The sequence below is a fragment of the Austrofundulus limnaeus genome, unplaced genomic scaffold (genome assembly GCF_001266775.1).
Source record: "Austrofundulus limnaeus strain Quisiro unplaced genomic scaffold, Austrofundulus_limnaeus-1.0 Scaffold27, whole genome shotgun sequence".
Lineage (NCBI taxonomy): Eukaryota > Metazoa > Chordata > Actinopteri > Cyprinodontiformes > Rivulidae > Austrofundulus > Austrofundulus limnaeus.
This window is the reverse complement of record NW_013952429.1, coordinates 813482-831356: the sequence shown is the minus strand read 5'-3', so window position 1 is coordinate 831356 and position 17875 is coordinate 813482. Positions and strand designations below refer to the sequence as shown.

Here is a 17875-nt window from a genome sequence, read left to right as displayed (position 1 = left end):
CACACACACACACACACACACACACACACACACACACACACACACACACACACACACACACACACACACAAATTTACAAAACCCAGTGATCCCAAATGATGATGATGACACTCCCTCCTTGCTTTTTGCAAGCTTGTGCCTTCACCCTGTCTGAGATCATCACTGTGGCCATTGAAGCAGTCCCAGTCCGTTGTTTGATACTGCACTTTTCTGGAGATTGTGATTTTTGTATTTTCTTCAACAATTTCTTCTAATAAAATTGAAGTGGTTTTAAACCCAGAGCACATCATTTGTTTTACTTTGACTGCAAAACTATTATTTCCTTTTACATCTTTTTTTTCCCTTTAAACACCAAGAGTAATTTAGAGCTTCACTGTTATTCCTGTTTATTCAGCCACACTAATGTTTCTTTATTATTCATGTTTAAGCTGAACAAATGCCTCAGTTATAGTTCGATACCAGTGTGCCCATTTTTTGTTTACTTGTTATTTAACTAAGGCTTCCTTTAAGCAAACAACAAGCAGAACGGTGTGAACAGACCACAGACTGATCTGAATACAGACCTTTTCCTGCTGGTGCAAATTTATTTGTCTGAAGCCTCAGGCCATCTGGCAAATCGCACCACTTAATGGTAATCTTCTGTCCAATGAGCCTGATTAATTCAGTGCACATTACCATGTCTTGATAAGAACACATACAGCGCCCTCATGTGGATTCAACATAATACTGCAATACAAGGGGTGAAAGTCACAGCATTTGGTATTTACTCAACACAAATCCATAAAATTAGGACAAATTGTCAGGTAAGACCATCTTGTCAAGTAAAACAAAAATATTTTTATTACCATAAGACCTCAAAAGGCAGAAAGTAAAACTGTATTTAACATTTAAAGTCATGAAGCTAAACTACACAATAGCATTTACAACACAACCTCACAACTGTGATGCACAGCCCATTTGTAAGTATTTACACTTGTCAGTGAACAGAACCGAACAAATCACATTTTCAGAAGTTTATTATAACATCTTCCAAATTTATCCACTGTTTGATGATAATTTAGACCTTGACCAAAACAGAAATTATTTGTTGTTTTAAGTTAAGTTAAGTTAAGTTAAGTTAAGTTTATTCATTTCCTATCATAAATTCAACAAACAATAAAAATACAAATCATAAATTAAATGAAAGGTAGCAGAAGAAAAAAAAACCTTGTCATATCTGCCCCTTTTTCCTCAAATAAATTAATTCAATCAAAAATAATCTTCAGTTTACAAAAAACAAAAAACAAAAAAAACAAAACAAAAAACAAAAAATAATAATTATTTAAATAAATAAATTATTTGTTGATGAGAGCTATAATGCAGTCCACAGAAGAAAACAAAATACACAACAAAGAATGTCTCTCATTTATTTTTTGTTGTTTTTAACTTAGAAAATCTCACTGTTGCATCAGATTCTCGCTGAAAATACAGTAGAACCACCTGGCTCTAAATAATTCCACACAAATGTGTACAGCATGCATGATTTATGAGCAAGTGTGGCATTTTTTAAGGCTCAAAGCTTTGGCATAGATGTCATGTACCCACCGTAGGTTTTCTTTGGGTTTTTGGACGATGAAGCTGCAGTTTCATTTGTATAATTCAGAGGTACACTTTGTGACTAAGACAGAGACACGCTTTTCTTTTAAAAGAACTGCTGGCATAAAACAGAAAATTTTATAATTCTGAGAGTAAATAAGATCTTTTTCAATGAGCATAAACAAAATTTATAGTTTTTATACACAATTTTATTTGAATATAAAAATTTTTTGTGACAACCTGAAGCTGTATTTATTTTTTAAATTTAAACGCATAAATATGAATGATTAATAGCAGTTCTGAGGACAATTATTATCTCCATGCACCGTGCCAAGTGAGCATCTTGATCAAAACTGTCTAACGCTAACTTGACAGAAATGTAATGGTTAATGAAACAGTGTTTCCATTGACTTCTGCTGTGGTGGGCAGTAGTAATCTAAAAATTAGTTCCACTAACCCTAAAGCACTAACTCTAATATTTAGGTCCCCTACTTCAAAAGCATTAATGCATTGAAAAATTTAGCAAAATCTAATTCGAAAACACTAAAATAACCCAGTCAACCCATGAACATTCTTCAACAGACAACATGAGTCACATATTACCATGTTGCTCTCTTCAGGCTTATCGTTGATATTCTACAGCCACATTTGAGTTCATTTATTGTTAATATGTCACATAGTGGATAAGTGACACATATGAACAAAATGTATGATGGCTTTTACATTCAGTTGTTAACATTAACATTGATCAATAACATTTAAAGACCCGAGTTAGGGCTTCTAAGTTTACCCTTTAAATTTAGCAAGTGCTAATCCATTAATAAATTCAAAAATAAGCAAAAGCCCTAAAGCACTAATCAGGATAGTTCTTCTATTAGTGCTTTAGGGCTTTAGGGGAACTGTGTCCACCACTGGACTTCTGCTACTCCAATTTAGACTGAGTAAAAAAAAGAAAATCATTTTCAGAAAGGCAGAATATCACCAGTCAGTCTGATGTTCACCAGTAAAAAAAAAAAAGTCAAAAAATATTGGAGCAATTTCAGTGAAAAGCTGATAATCTGAACTAAAATCATTATTTAACCTGCATACGTTTGTCAAATACAAGTGGAAAGTTTGCAAACTCTTATCCTCCAGGATGTGCAGCGACTGCCTTCGGTAACTGTTTGACTGAGTGTAATTATTATTGTTTTGCTTCAGGCGATTATGCAGAGTGAAGAATGATTGACATGGGTGTTCATGGGTCGATGTAGCGAGTTTCCTAGACTGGCCCCCTTCCTTTGTGATACCCTCAACTCAGTGCTGAGGAATGACATGAATACAGTGGCACCTAAACTTATAGCTGCAATTAACAGGAAGTCTTCAGTTATGTGCAGTCGTTACAGATCCTTCCTGTTGGAATATTTTTATCTTGCTTTTAGAGGAGAGTTTCCAGACTCAGCACTGGATTGAATCACTTTGGATTGGCATTTCCGCACTGCGGGATGATATTCTAAAAATATATATCCTTTTCATTTAGTCCTAAATCACTTTTGGCTGTTCCTTCCAAAGCACCAGGGTTACACTGACAGCAAAAAAAGACACATTCCTGTGGCTGCATGAATATGGGAAGACTTGGCAGTGACACACAGAACAATCATTTGGCCACAGTTACTCTCCTGAGACTGAGGATCATTAGTGCCATTTTAACGCACTCTCAGAAGAGCTGTTTTAAGATGCAGCATAAACTTTACTGCTGGTGTTTGGAGCCACAAACTATAATCTGTTACCTGCAGAATTTTACAAACACAGTTGGAAAGGCGAGAGGGGCCACATGGAGAAGAAGTCAACAATAATGTTCTTCAGAAAAGTGGAGGGAGGTAAAGCTTGATACTGGATGGTCTTTGTTCTTCTTTGTGAAACAAAAGAAACATTCACTCACTACTCCCTAAAAGTCATTTTAATAACAATCTGAAGAAATGCTGATGCATTTTGGATTTTAAATAATAAATATGTCTAAAAATATTACTATTTTTTTTAATTCCAGAAATGAAACATCCCTCCAATAATTGTCCTCGTACAAACAGTTCATGTGGACCAGGATGAAGCAGGCTGCGATGGCTGCCTTTCAATAAAGCTTGCAATGTGAACAGATGGCTTCGATTAATGTGAAGCCTCCAGACAGGCTCTCCTGAGATGCCTCCCATTACCTAAATGAGACATTTGTGGGCAATAGTATTGTTTGTCAAGTTGTCACCAGTTCAACCAGTGATGTAAGTGAGAGTTTGCGGCTTTGGAAGTCAAAAAGTGTGACATCATCTTACAGTACTTATCCTGGATCGTTTCTGAGAAAGACGTCCTGTAGAAATGGTCAAAGAAAAAAAAGTTATTTTCCCCAAAAGGATGATTAAACACACAATTCAAAGTACAATAACAACAGACATGGCATATTTTTAATACAAAATTCTAACAAAAGAACATTTGTTACAGAGATTAAAATAAATACAGTGCTACATGATGCACACAAGAGTCTTTCAGTTAAGAGGAGAACCATTTTAGAGCACACAAGAAAAACAGTTAGAATAAATAAAATAATATAAAAACAAATTTCTAAATAAAGATTGCACATGACACTGTAGCAACACATAAAAGGAAATTTGGCCATCTTGAAGTGGGTTTCTGTGTAAAATATCTCATCTGAAATGCTGTTTTATGTACTGTTAGACCATTAGCAATGTTACGTCATACAGTAATGTTCATGAAATTCTTTGTTCTAAAATGGCACCAGCAGCTGTAACATGTAGCCCTTTTGGGGCATCTAGAGGTCACGTCCATCAGGAATTTTTACATTATTTATACTGAAGTGTAACTGTGTTATGCAAAACTGCAGGTGTATTAAAAGAGTGAATACTAATGAGTGCATAAAGAAGTTCTAAGAACTGGAGTTATTTTAAGATATTAGTAACGTAATTCATTTTGGAAGCATGAACTGTAAAATAAGAACTTATGTTGATTCACATCATTTTTACCTTGCTGTTTTATGTTCCAATATCCCTTTTTCTTATAAATTTAGTTATATAGTCATGTCATGTTTTAAATAAAACTTTTGTTTGATTTTAACAGCTTCAGGTGTTTTTATACCTGCAGGATGTGACCACTGGATGACCAGGAAGTGGTACATTTTACAACTGTTGGTGCTAATATTGCTTGTAAATAAGCATCTTTTTATGTAAAGAACAATTAAATGCAAAATAAGTGGAAGATGGAAAGTTAATAAAATAACATTTTGCATTAAACACAAAGAAATTTTAGGTTTTAGCTAATTTGCTCCAATTATTAGCTCATCAATCAAGTTCGAATTAAATTATTTTTCTTTCTGGCTGTTCAAGAAGCAATATATGACAGTTATGATATAAAATATTCATAGTTTTACACAGAAATCCATATCATATCACATCATGTAAATGTAAATTTGCTAGCAAGTGTAATGTTTTAATGATTGTTATTTTTTTAAGTTCAAGACTGGTGAGAATATTCATATAAGTGAGTGAAGTACATATAAAAATACACAACCTGTGTCTGAAGTTAGAGGTAGCTTTCTTAAACTAATTACAGATCCAGATTTTCTCTCTGTCGGCCATGTTTGCCTCCTCAGCCTTGTGTGAAGCAGTTCTACAAGAGGCAGCTCCATCCAGAACCATTCTGGGAGGATGCAGTCGAACTGGGTCTCATCTCAGGAGAGCACAGTGAGGACTACAGTTCCCTTGGTCTTTTTCAGAATATCCACAGCTTCAGCGTGAGTCACACCCTCCAGGCAGTGTCCATTCACAGCGATGATCTGATCGCCACGTTTCAGCCTGCCGTCTTCAATGGCTGCCCCCTGCAAGAGCGAGAGATACCGGTCACAGACTTCAGTCCGGAGTTCCCTATCACCACCAACATTTAAAGTCTCTCAAAATTGCAAGTTGGAGAATATTTTGAAAAACAAGATTGTCTTTGAAGTTATTTTATCAAATATGTAAAAAATGTTTTTCCTTTCTGAACATTTTATTTTAAGTGAACAAGTTTCCTAAATATAAATGTTGAATAAAGTGGTGAAAAACTTATGGTGAAAGATGAAAACATCCCTTCTCAGAAGCTGTTTTTCTCACCTTGTTGAAAATAGTTTTGACGTAGATCGGCAGATCCCCGTAAGGGCTGCCAAACCCTCCTACGATGCTGAAGCCCAGGCCTGACGGGCCCCTCTCCAGGGTGATGGTCTTGTACATGCGTGGACTGTGGGGATCATAAAGTGGAACAAACAGTGTGTGTTCATGCCCGAAAGTACTACTGTGCTTGCCTTTTGAAGATGCAGGTTGCATCAGCTGAGCTGCGGTCTACTTTTGTCTACTTTTTGTTTCCTTTCTTTGCTTTGATCAAACTGGATATAAAAACATAAAAAAATAAATAAAATCAGAAAGCAGTGCAGCTGGAGACATGCATAAGGAGATTCCTACCAGAAGTTAATGTGGGAGCAGGTCATGCTGCTTGTTAGGTCTGATGACCTGACATCCTCACCGCTGGGATTCTGTGGGCTGCAGCCATCAAAACCTGATGTCACCTAGTCGTACAAATATTAGACAAACACAGCATATTATAACACCATAACCAGTACTGCAGGAGCATTCTGGACACTTTGGACATGTACATTTCCTTCCTCCTTTTTTTTGGCACGACTTGACTGTTGTCAGGCACATTAAAAACCTGCACACCTCCAGGCCAGGTAGAACCATAAATTCAGATCTAACATGATGAGTGATGTTCTTTTGTGTCACCGTTAACCATGGCCACACAATATTCGGTAAAAACATTGTGATCCAAGATAAAACAATATTATGAAATGTTACAATGTTAATTGTGATAAAAGACATTTTCCTCACTCCATTCTTCTTCTTTTGTCATTAAAATTTGTGAAGTTTGCATATTTAGTGCAATGAATTTCAATCTATATGATGCTAATATTGTAATGATGCTATATTTTCAATATATTGTACATTTGATAAAGCTGTTGCCTCTCAGTGGGAAGGTTGCCAGATCAAACCTCAGCCTGGGGCCTTTATGGATACAGCGAGCATATTCTGGGTTTTCTCTACGAAATCTGGTTTCCTCCCACAGACTAAAAACATGCATGTGATGTTAATTAGAAACTGTAAATTGCCCCTGGGTGTTTGTCACGTTTCTCTCTATGCATCCCTGTGATGGACACGCATCCTGTCCAGGGTGTTCCCTGCCTCTCGCACAGTGACTGCTGGACACAGGCGCCAGCCACATGACGCTCTAAAAATGGTCAATTGTCTCCCTTGCAGCACATTTTCCAGTGCCTCACAGATGTGAGCTCTCTTCCTGGTAAAAGCCTTACAGTATATTAAACCCGTTCCTATTCTCAGCACTGTCTTGGGGGCTTTTCTAAAAGTAAAAAAGATGACCTAAGGTAAGCAGACTATGAAGCATTCCTGTCTCTCTTTGACAGCGCAGTAGAAAATTTTTGCTGACACAATCTCACGAAGGCATCCTGGCTGACATTCATTATGCACTGACTACAGTATGTCTCACTGTGACAGCACCTGCAGAGTGATGGTTCCGGTGGTGTTCTTCAGCAGGGCTCCAGCCTGGTCGTGAGTCATTCCCTCAGTGGACACATCATTGATGCTGAGGATCCTGTCTCCGATCTGAACGACACACACAAACTCTGATTTATTTTTATACCCCCCGTTAGGACTGTAGATTGACTTCCATTCATTTTCTGGTCATTTTATAGCCTAACTCTGACCATTTACCCTATAATTAACCTCACAGGTACTTGACACTAAAATTAACCTAAACTTAATTCAAACCTAAACCTAACCCACCACCTGAAATTAGCACCCATACCTGTGGAGACTGGGGATTGGTCCCCACGATGCACATTCAGTCCACATTTCTTTTTCTAGAAAGTGGTTCCCGCTACGTAGCAAAAACGTGCCCACGCACACGCACACACAGACACTCAAACTTTTACTTTTGCTTTTGAGAAAAAAAAATCATTGAGAATCATTCCATAGCAGGAGACATTGACAAAATCCAGGCAAGGGCCAGAACTTTTTGTAGCAGATGATGAGAAGAGGGAAAAAATAAAACTTGAGGAAATACATTTTTTTTGTGAATGACTTCCCTACAACTTGCTGAAAAAGCTATAAATGGGTTGTTAAAGCTAAAAAAAAGGCAAACCACAAGCTCAGAGCCAAAATTAGCTCATACAAAATTATAGTGAAAAATTCGAAATGCATTAAACAAAATCACCATTCATAGTAATTGTACAACAGAAATAGTCCAATTTTGTATGCTTAGGCTGTGATGGCTCAGTACAATGATACTGTAATGTTGAGACTGCAGGTTTGAGGCCAGGTTGTATCAGGCAGGTTTCTTAAAAAAATTCTGAAACAACATAGTTGATTAAACTGATTTGTGTGTGTGTGTGTGTGTGTGTGTGTGTGTGTGTGTGTGTGTGTGTGTGTGNTGTGTGTGTGTGTGTGTGTGTGTGTGTGTGTGTGTGTGTGTGTGTGTGTGTGTGTGTGTGTGTGTGTGTGTGTGTTTTAATATATATTGAGCCTGAATATTGGTCAACTATATTTTAAGGAAACATAAAGATAAACATTTAGTTCATGTGCAAGAATTACAAAAATATCCCTCTGCAAGAGCTCTAACCAAAGTGGACCTTGAAAATTGCAGCTCTACGAGCCAGCACTAGATAATCACTGCTCTGGAGTATTTATTAGTATTTTTTTAATAACTTGCATCCATTAAAATACCCTTTTTATTTAAAACTATTCTTCCTCCCATTATATATTACCCAAAATATTGTTTTAAGCATTTTTTGTGACCATTTAATGGAATGTTTCTTCAGAGACTGAGTATCACCATGTGATGACTACAACAAACACATATGTATCACTGCTTACCTGTATGTCCTGTGTTTTGGCAGCCAGTCCATTGGTATCCATGGTAGCAATAAAAAGAAATACGTTGCCATGGGGACTGCCGAGTCCTCCAGCTAAAGTGATGCCCAGATTGTCACATGGACCCTTTGAGAAAATACCCAACATACAGTAAATGCCTTGGCAGTTTAAGCCTAAAAAAGCATATGGCCAAATGGGAAAAATTGGTTATCTTTAATTTGACCTGAACTCCAAATTCAAAATCCTTAAAGAAAAGACAAGTTTATTTCTTGTACACATCAGTCAAATATAATTCAAGTTTGGTCACCTTTGATATTGTTACTTTTCTGATGACAGGGTCTTGAAGCACTGTGATAATTAAAAAGATTAAAAATGTATATGTATATGCTTAAAGAAAATTGTGATACTTTTAATTTTAGGAAGGAAAAAAGTTATCAAAAGGACTCACTGTGGCTTCCTGTTTTGTTGTATATTTCCCTCTGGTGGCTAAAGACTGCATCACATCCACTTGTGGGCGTCGTGGTCGAACAGTCAGAGTCTTCATTCTGGATAAAACAAAACTTAAAATATTCCTAAGTTTACAAGATAACAACATTAAAATATTGAAAAACAAAACAAAACAACAAAAAAAGTAAAAACACTCAAAGAAAAAAATAGAACTTAAACTACACACAAGTGTAGATAAATAAAGCTCAAAAGCAACATTGTACTTTGTCTTAATGCTGCATCAGTATTGACTGATGTTTTGTTTTACATCCCTGATTAACAGAAACATTTTACCTGACATCTGTGAGAATATTGCACCCCAGCTTTAAAACGGGCGACTTCCAAGTGGACACATCCAGTGCAACTCTGAGAGAGAAGGAACATAAAACAAAGAAACAGATTAAAATTGCATACGTGTGTGTGTGTGTGTGTGTGTGTGTGTGTGTGTGTGTGTGTGTGTGTGTGTGTGTGTGTGNGTGTGTGTGTGTGTGTGTGTGTGTGTGTGTGTGTGTGTGTGTGTGTGTGTGTGTGTGTGTGTGCATGCTGAAACATTTGTAATGTTATTATGTATGACCAAGCTAAACCTGCAGAAGCGTCTGTGCGTGCTCCTGAGACGCTGCACGAACATCCTCCCCGTTGATTGACAGAATCTGGTCACCGTGCGACAACCTTCCATCTGAATTTGCTACGCCTCCTCTGATGATTTCTGACACAAATATGCCTGTGTCATTGCTGTTTGAAGAGAGCTGGAGTCAAAAACTGCTGAGTCGAGCTTAATCTTTGACCTGTAAGACTGCAGTTTTCTGTGATGTCAAACTCTATTGTGAAATATTATAACACATCTAAACTCTTTAGGAATAATATCAAGATTAGAAAAGTTACATGAGGCTACAACAGTAACTAAAGTCAGTGTCTTACAGGGATTGTAATGTTTGCCGAGTATTTGGGAACTCAAAATTACAAAATCGCATGCTATTTTTGTGCTGCTTTCTTACTAAGTTTTGAGTTTTTGCAAAAATGCAGCTCTAGTACTCTACAGCATATGAAAAAGAATCAAATGAAAGTTTCATGAATTTCTGCTGCAAACCTATTGAGTTTTGTTGGAGCAACTCAGCCTTACCTCTTTGCCACTATGGTGAATCCCAGTCCCTCTCCAGGACGAGGTTCGAGCTCCAGACTGAAGACGTCCCACAGGTCCTCCTCCCTGTAGGCCTCCTGGTGCCTGAAGACACACAAGCGAACGCGCTGCGTGGTGAGCCGCAGCACAGCAATGGCCTCGTCATGTGTGGCCTGCCGCAGGTCGATGCCGTTCACCTGAGGAGAGAAAAAAAAAAAAATTCTTTAAAGGGGATTTATAAAATGATCATAATTAGAAAGATGGACGTGTTATTGCACGTGTAGAAAAAATGTTGGACCTTTTTTTCGTTTTAAATTGATATATTTTACTACATTACCTGTATTCCTCAAAGTTTAAACAAATATATTTTCTAATCTGTTAGAGCTTATCATGTGTTGATAATGACTCTCAGCTACTACCACGTCATGATTGATCTCAGTAATTTTAAAATGGACCGAGCCACAGCCATGACTGTGCTTGCACAGGCCAGTTTGCTGTGAGAGCTATGAGTCTTGAATCAGGTTGACTCCAAAAATTCACTGCTTGTTAAGCATCCAGTAATTTCTTTATGACAGTTTCATCAAAATCCCTTCTCTGGTTCATGATAACTTTTTGCTGACAAACATATCTACCTAAAACTGGTCAAATAATAACAAAATATGTATGTAAATATTGCCCACCGTGTGTATGTATCCATCATACCTCTAATATTTGGTCTCCAGCCTGCAGCCTTCCATCTCTCTGAGCTGCTCCTCCATCATTGACTTCATGGATTATTACTGCCCCCTGGTGTAAAAATGATAAATCCCTCATCATTACTGAAAACAATGTGACAAAAGACAAGAAACAATAATAAATAAATAAATAAATGCATGCACATTCATTCTGCTTAATTGGCTGCTGTGAGGTTGCTTATTTTTGATTAACAGGAACTGGTAAAAAAAATGATTACACATTATTTTCCAGTTTAGATGTTGCTGCTTAATTTGTACAAAATATAACAAATCATCCATGACTGGAAGGGTTTATTAAAATGTTGATTTCAAATACCAGCTGCTTGTTCTCACCAGCAGAGTGTCACATCCTCCTACAATGCTGAGGCCCAGGCCCAAACTTCCTTTACTGATCTCTATGGTTGTTTCCCTCCCAGCATCAAGTGGGCAGCCCCGGGGATCAGGCGTTGGGGGAGGGCTGCTTAGGCAATCAGAACGTTCCACTGGAGAGGTTCGCATTGCATCAAGAGATGAAGAGGGGGTTGGAGAGAGCTGAAGGATTTCAGAGGAAGCAGCAGGGAGGGAGGAAGGACAAGAAAGTGAAGAGGAGCAAGAAAGAGAAGAAGTGACAGAGACACTCTTGGAATGAGCGATAGAGAGCTTGACAGTGACCTGGTGTTTGAGAATCAAACTGGACACCTGAATATAAAGAGGACAGGCGACTCATAAATCATTGAATCGTCTTGACCTTGAAGAGCACATTAAGCAGTATTTGTGCGTGTGTGGGCGTTTGAACCTTTTTCACTGACATTCCATTCACGGCTTCATCACCCACTGCAACGATTCTGTCTCCAACTTTTATCCTGCCATCCTACATGCAGAAGCAAGAACAAAAAAATGTAAAGTAGGGGAAATGTATGAAACTGTGCGATTAACAAGCATTAAAGGGATTAAAAATCAAAGACACCCTCTGGATAAATATCTGCATTGGTGCTGCCTGGGGCCAAACATAAAAGCTTATTAACACACGACGACAAGCTTTTTACAAAACGGCACCCAACGTTTAGAACTAAATCGAGTTCCAAATGTTGGAACCTTTAGATCAAAGTTCACATTTACGCACACTTTACTGTAATGTGATGATTTATGTATTTAATCTGATAAATGTGGGATTACAAATCAAACCACTGAGGATTAATAGACTGAAAAGAAAGAATGAAATTGCTTACAGCCCATGTGCTGAAAATGTTCAGTAATTAATCAAGTCATTGCAGTGGTAATAATTAATGAGTTCTGTATTGATGAAGCCTATAAAGTAAAAATTACTTTTAGCAATGAATTAGGACTTTTTTTGCCTAAATAAATATCATGTCATAATTTGTAGTTCAATATGTTTTTTTAAGTATTTTCTGGTTTGAGTAATTTTTTTTTCTTTTTCATTTAATCTTTAACTGACTGTGGAGTTCCACAAGGATCTGCATTATGACTGATACTTTTGACAAGCCAGAAACAACACGTAAAGATGGAATTAAACGATCCATAATTTTCCCTTCTGCAAATAGTATGGTTACCGTTAGATCACCTGAGGAAAATCATGCCAGATCCAGTCTTTACACTGACTGGTCATTTAAGATATACTCTATGTTTTTTTTCTTATTATTTAAATTGTTTTGTCTAACTTACAGTACCATACTCTGTCTTAAATTAACACAGCAAAAGATAAGGGATATCCCAAAATTGCCTGAGAAGCCTTCCCACTGATCCACATTACTGCAGTATGGGAGATGATCTCTCCAAGATTTAAGCTTCTTTTCACAGACTCTTTGTTAAATTTAGAAATAAAAAACGTTTTCAATATAAATACAACTGAATTAACACATTTTGTAACATTTTCTTGTAATTGCATATTTTTTTTGCAAAGGCTTAATCAGCCGGATTATTTGTAGTAATAAATGTTTCAAAAAGTAAACTGGGAGTCAGAGACTTTAGTTTCAAGCACAACAAGCTCCTAAGTTGGAGTTCAGGCCAGGCCCTGGTGACCCGCAGCCTTCCCTTTAGGCCCACATCTTCACTACAAGCGTGTCAAATATGAGAGTAAGAAAATTCAGTATTGTTGGTCATAAAATCCCTGGGCAAATGACATATCATTGGTGTTGTTCAAAATGGTACCAAATGTAATTCCAACAGTTTTGCTGAAGTCCCACCTTACTGGCAGTACCATGCTGAATTAGAGACCCGACCACCACGCCATTATTGGTCTTGTCCTCACCGAGGCAAAGGCCCAGGCCTGCATTGTCCTGGAAAGAGATGTGACGTGCACAGCTTTAAGTCTGACAGCCAAGACAAATTAAAGTCAGATCAAGGAAAAGCAGTGACTGTTTGAAACCTGAGGTAGGATGATGTGCTCAATGTCTCTGGATAATCCTTCACACGCTGCCGTGTCTGGCTGGGAGTTCACGATGTCCTCACACTCTTTCTTAATTCCCTTCACCTGCTGACCTGCTTTATTTCTAGTAATGGGACACTTGTCAAAGCCTTGATTCTTTTTAGTGAAGATTTACATTTATTTTCAGTATTTTTACCTGATGAGAATAATCTTGACTTCAGACGGGGCGTTATTGATGATTGTTGAGGCATTTTGGTGACTTCGGCCATACAGAATTTGTCCGTTAATCTAAAAGATACATAACATGTAATATATTTTTTTCAACAATAAAAAGCCTTCTAAGCACTTGGACATACTCTCCCACCAGAAGTCTTTTTCTTGAATTATTCTATCTCCTAATATATTTTTGTTCCTGTAATATTTTACTTGTCTTTCTTTCTTTTTCACATTAGGATTTTTAATTTCCTTGCTTTTTCTAGCTTTTTCTTTTGAACACTCTACACAAATCCTAGTATTAATTTAAATAATACATCTTCTGCGCAATTACCTAATTTTTTTCATCTTATTCATATCCAGTTCACAACCATCTATACCAAGTACCTTACCAAGGTACCATTACTTTACTTCTTACCTCAAGTAGCTCGTCTCCAACTTGTATCCTCCCATCCAACCCTGCAGGCCCTTGAGGGTCTACGTCTGCCACATAGACACTCATGCGAGCCCTGGAACCCTCCTTGTTGCCTGTGAGGCTGATTCCCAGACCACGAGCTGTAGAGTCTTTCTCCAGCTCAATCATGTGGAGCTTCCCTGACAGGCTGCCATAGCGCTGAAGCATCTTCTCTAGGAGGGAGAGAGTGTTAACAAACAAGAGGTTGTTAGAGGAGGAATATAGTGGCTCAGCCAAAACATGTGGCCTACTACATCTAATGACTGACACTTGGAGGCATGTGGAAAAGCATTACACCCTGAAGGACGATATGTGTGTGTTGCTGCATTTACACCCAGCAGGGATATCGCGCTGTGGGAAAGGAGGACAGTGTCAGTGTTTCTTTTCAATGCACATATTTAATATATTGTATACTGTACGGGTGTGTGTAAGCCCTGTAATGTTTCACTGACCTGTGGATATACTTTCAGTGTATGGATCTCAGTTTGGAAAACTAAAGAAACTTTTTGATGTGTCCATGTGAGTATGTGTGTTTGTGTGTGTGTTTGCTTTCATCTAATAGAAGTTTGTGATAAAAATGGCCGCCGGTGTTTGCAACAAAGATCTGACTAATTTTTGCACTTAGCTCCAGGTGAGTACAAAACTTTTTTTTTCAGGTCAAAGGCTACCTCATATAGTCAGGCTTCAAAATCTACTTTAAAAGCTACTTTAGCACCATTTTTAATGATAAACCTGCTTGTGTGGCCAGATTTGTTTCCCTTCCCTCTGCTCAGAAAGACCCTTTTTTTGTTTGTGTTTCTGCTGAATGAGATGATAAAGGAAGCACTGGATCACATCTCCTTAACATTTACACAATTTGTCCAGCTGTTATCCTGGCTGCTGCAGATAGTTCCAGGTCAAATCCTTCACTTCAGAAGTTTCCAAAGCAAATTCATTGTCCGGTCCAGCTGGCGTCTCTTGTAAATGTCATGAAAACATTTTAAGATAATGTTCCAAATTGTAAAAAAATAATAATGACAACGAGCTTGTTCTCTCATCACAGGTGTGTATGTGGAACATCACCCTTCCTTCTTGGCTTTGAGGCATCCCTGTTTATGTTTCTATGGTGTCTTTATGATAGCTACACACTTACTCCTGCTGGTGTCATCCCCGCGTTCAGCCATCGCCGCAACTGGTGCTGTGACATTTACGGGGCTTCTCCGATCCACTCTATCAGATGCCGATGAAGGTGCCTTGGGGAGAAGTTTTTGCATTATTGAAAAGGCAGAGTTTGAGATGCCTCAGGGGTCCTTCAGGCGTGAGCTGGATGACCCCTGAGGCGTGTTCGGTGTACTTGAAGAAGCAAAGGGAAACACTGATGAACAGAATGAATTAATGAACAAAAGTTTTTTTAACGTCAGCTATAATTAACATGAAAGATGGCTGGAATCATGCATTATTTTGTAGCAAACTTATACCAGCAGAAAAATAAAACTTCAAAAGAGCACATTCTGTATTTAGAGCAATGCATCTCCATCAAAGGAAGAATAACAAAGAATTTCAACAAGCAAGGTAGCTGCTGTGGGACTTTGAACTGCAGGGGTTCTATTTACAAATATGCACCTTAATTACATTTTTTTTTGCGAATTCTTTTGATGTAAATGCAAGGCTGCCTTTAAGACTCGTAGTAACACACATGCACATGTGTACGAACCTTAAAGGGTGTGGGAGTGAAGGGGTTTGCATGGGAGATACTAAGGAGAAGAGTGCTGAGAGTTTCTGCTTCCTGGGATCACAAAGGGAAACAGATTTGGTTCTGCAGAAAAATGCTAGCAAAACAGAATTTTTCCACCCTTAAAAAAAACCCCTGTTCTTCAGTCCTTTTGGGTTTCTGTGTAGGTGTTAATGACTCATCGCGCTATATATAATCTGGTGTATATATAACAGTCTTGATTCAGTGCTGTCAAACACTGCCAAACATCAGTAACTGTGTGGGAACAGAAATTAGAAAGAAAAAAAATAATAAATTGACAGCTTGTCATTCCTTCCAGTGAAAAGTTATGTTTTGGTCACAGTGGTTGAAACAAAAAGAAAAGAAAAGTACTGTCGTTACAACTTTTCACCTCTGTGTGTCAGTGTTAAGTTTATATTTTGATGCAAATTTTCTTTTCATTAAAAAAATATTTTTCGTCAAAGCTGGAGCTAAATATATACCTTTTTATCTCAGACGGACAAAATACGACACTTAAAATTGGCAGAAGAGCAGCCTTACCTTGTTGATGTGTGTGTTGGACAGTGGTGTTGGAGATAGTCTTTCATGATTGATGGGATTAGGAGACTGTGGAGGAAACACAAGATTTAGAGTAGACAGATGAAAACCAATAGGACAGTGACATCTGAATACAATTGTGATTACATTATCAGTGAATAGATACTTTTATTTAATATCCTATCTGTCTTGGGAACACCTTGTTTTCCTGTTACAAACATTGATACACATTTTCTGGTGATTTCTGATAAAATGCACACCGAAACCTTCATTTAAGCTTCCAAAAGCAATGACATGAGCAAACAGAAGTGGCCTCTTTTTAACATTTGTGTTAAAACTGAACGCAAAAGCATCAAGAAATTGAGCTGCTTTATAATGAGAAGTATGACAATGTAACATAAACCACAGAAAGCATTAGAAGTGGAGAAAAATGTAAAGTTTGTTGTGTCTGAGATGCAATACCTGAGATCTGTCTAGTCCAGACTGGACTACGAGGAACACAGAGTCTCCGGCGCAGCGGATGGCCTCCACGGCCTGCTCATGACTGGCGTCTCTCAGGTCCACACCACTCACCTTGACCAAAAGAGCAGATGTTACAGCATAAACAATGCAAACAATATTAAGTCTTGACCCTTTAGGGTTTTTTCTTTGACTGATACAATTTTGTAGACCTCAGGGGAGATGATTGTTGATTTAATGAGATAAGTCTTTGGGCTGGTCTTACTTTATAAAAACTCCAGTTACTTAGCAATGTAGTATATGCTTATAGTAGGATGTGATTTAAGGTAAATAATAACCAAAATATTAGAAACATCTACAGTATAAGGCTTTGTTTTAAGGCCAGCTTCACACTGCAGGCACAGTACAGAGGATATATTGGGCTTTGTGTGCTGCAGAGCAGTTCACATTGCAGCCATCTTGCACAAACAGTACATATTGTATATATGCATTTGCAAATAGTACACTGAATCCACTGCTTTACATGCACAGGGCCCTTTAGACGACTTTATCCTCATATCCTAAATGTGTTAAAGACCACATAGACCAGTAGAGATGACTAATGATCATTGAGGCATTGACTTTGGCTGAGACCCATGGACAGTAAACATCCTTAATTAGTAAATAATCACATTGACATATGGAGGTTTAGTCCACTAACAACATATGCACCTACTAATTAACTGTCTTAGCATGCTCAGCCGTGGCTGATGTAGACTATTCCAAGAAATTTCTCAAAGTGGAATAATTAGTAACTCCACAAATACATTTATCTACACGTAAACATTATTTGTTACAATGCAGCTGTCAGAGGTCAGTTTTAAATGTCAGAAAATGCAACAAAAACAAATGTTTTCTATAAAGTTCACTCTACCCTACTCCAGATACCTTTTCAAATGAATCCTTTATTTTATTTATATATTTCTTTTGTCTGTTCACACAGCAACAAAAAATGATGTAATACCCATGCAAGTATACATCTAAGTATACCTAATTTCCCTCTGGGATCAATAAAGTATTTTTGAATTTGAATTGAATTGAATGCAGCACCACTAAATGATAAGAATATCTACATTAATGACACATTAAAATAAAAAATAAAAAATACATGCTCAGCATGGCTTAAGATTTTCCCAAAACTTTTGTTCTAGTATTTATAATGTATTGTAAGTCTTTCTTTGTGTGTGTGTGTGTGTGTGTGTGTGTGTGTGTGTGTGTGTGTGTGTGTGTGTGTG

At 37.6% G+C, this 17875-nt stretch overlaps 1 protein-coding gene and 1 pseudogene across 1 annotated transcript in view; one reads left to right on the top strand and one right to left on the bottom strand.

The window, feature by feature from the left end:
- LOC106515165 (5,6-dihydroxyindole-2-carboxylic acid oxidase-like) overlaps positions 1-660 on the top strand; it is a 7541-nt pseudogene extending 6881 nt beyond the window's left edge.
- A 3310-nt stretch (positions 661-3970) lies between these two features.
- Positions 3971-17875, bottom strand: part of si:dkey-92j12.5 (multiple PDZ domain protein) — a gene marked incomplete in the record, with an annotated part of 56993 nt that continues 43088 nt past the window's right edge. Inside the window, 22 exon segments of the mRNA XM_014004873.1 lie at positions 3971-5431; positions 5703-5826; positions 6048-6151; positions 7155-7259; positions 8529-8651; positions 8833-8873; positions 8974-9097; positions 9306-9377; positions 9596-9743; positions 10132-10325; positions 10831-10914; positions 11196-11393; positions 11514-11540; positions 11638-11712; positions 13046-13138; positions 13228-13351; positions 13424-13515; positions 13859-14067; positions 15027-15126; positions 15588-15659; positions 16146-16211; positions 16605-16715. Coding sequence (XP_013860327.1) covers positions 5285-5431; positions 5703-5826; positions 6048-6151; positions 7155-7259; positions 8529-8651; positions 8833-8873; positions 8974-9097; positions 9306-9377; positions 9596-9743; positions 10132-10325; positions 10831-10914; positions 11196-11393; positions 11514-11540; positions 11638-11712; positions 13046-13138; positions 13228-13351; positions 13424-13515; positions 13859-14067; positions 15027-15126; positions 15588-15659; positions 16146-16211; positions 16605-16715 — 2433 coding nt within the window.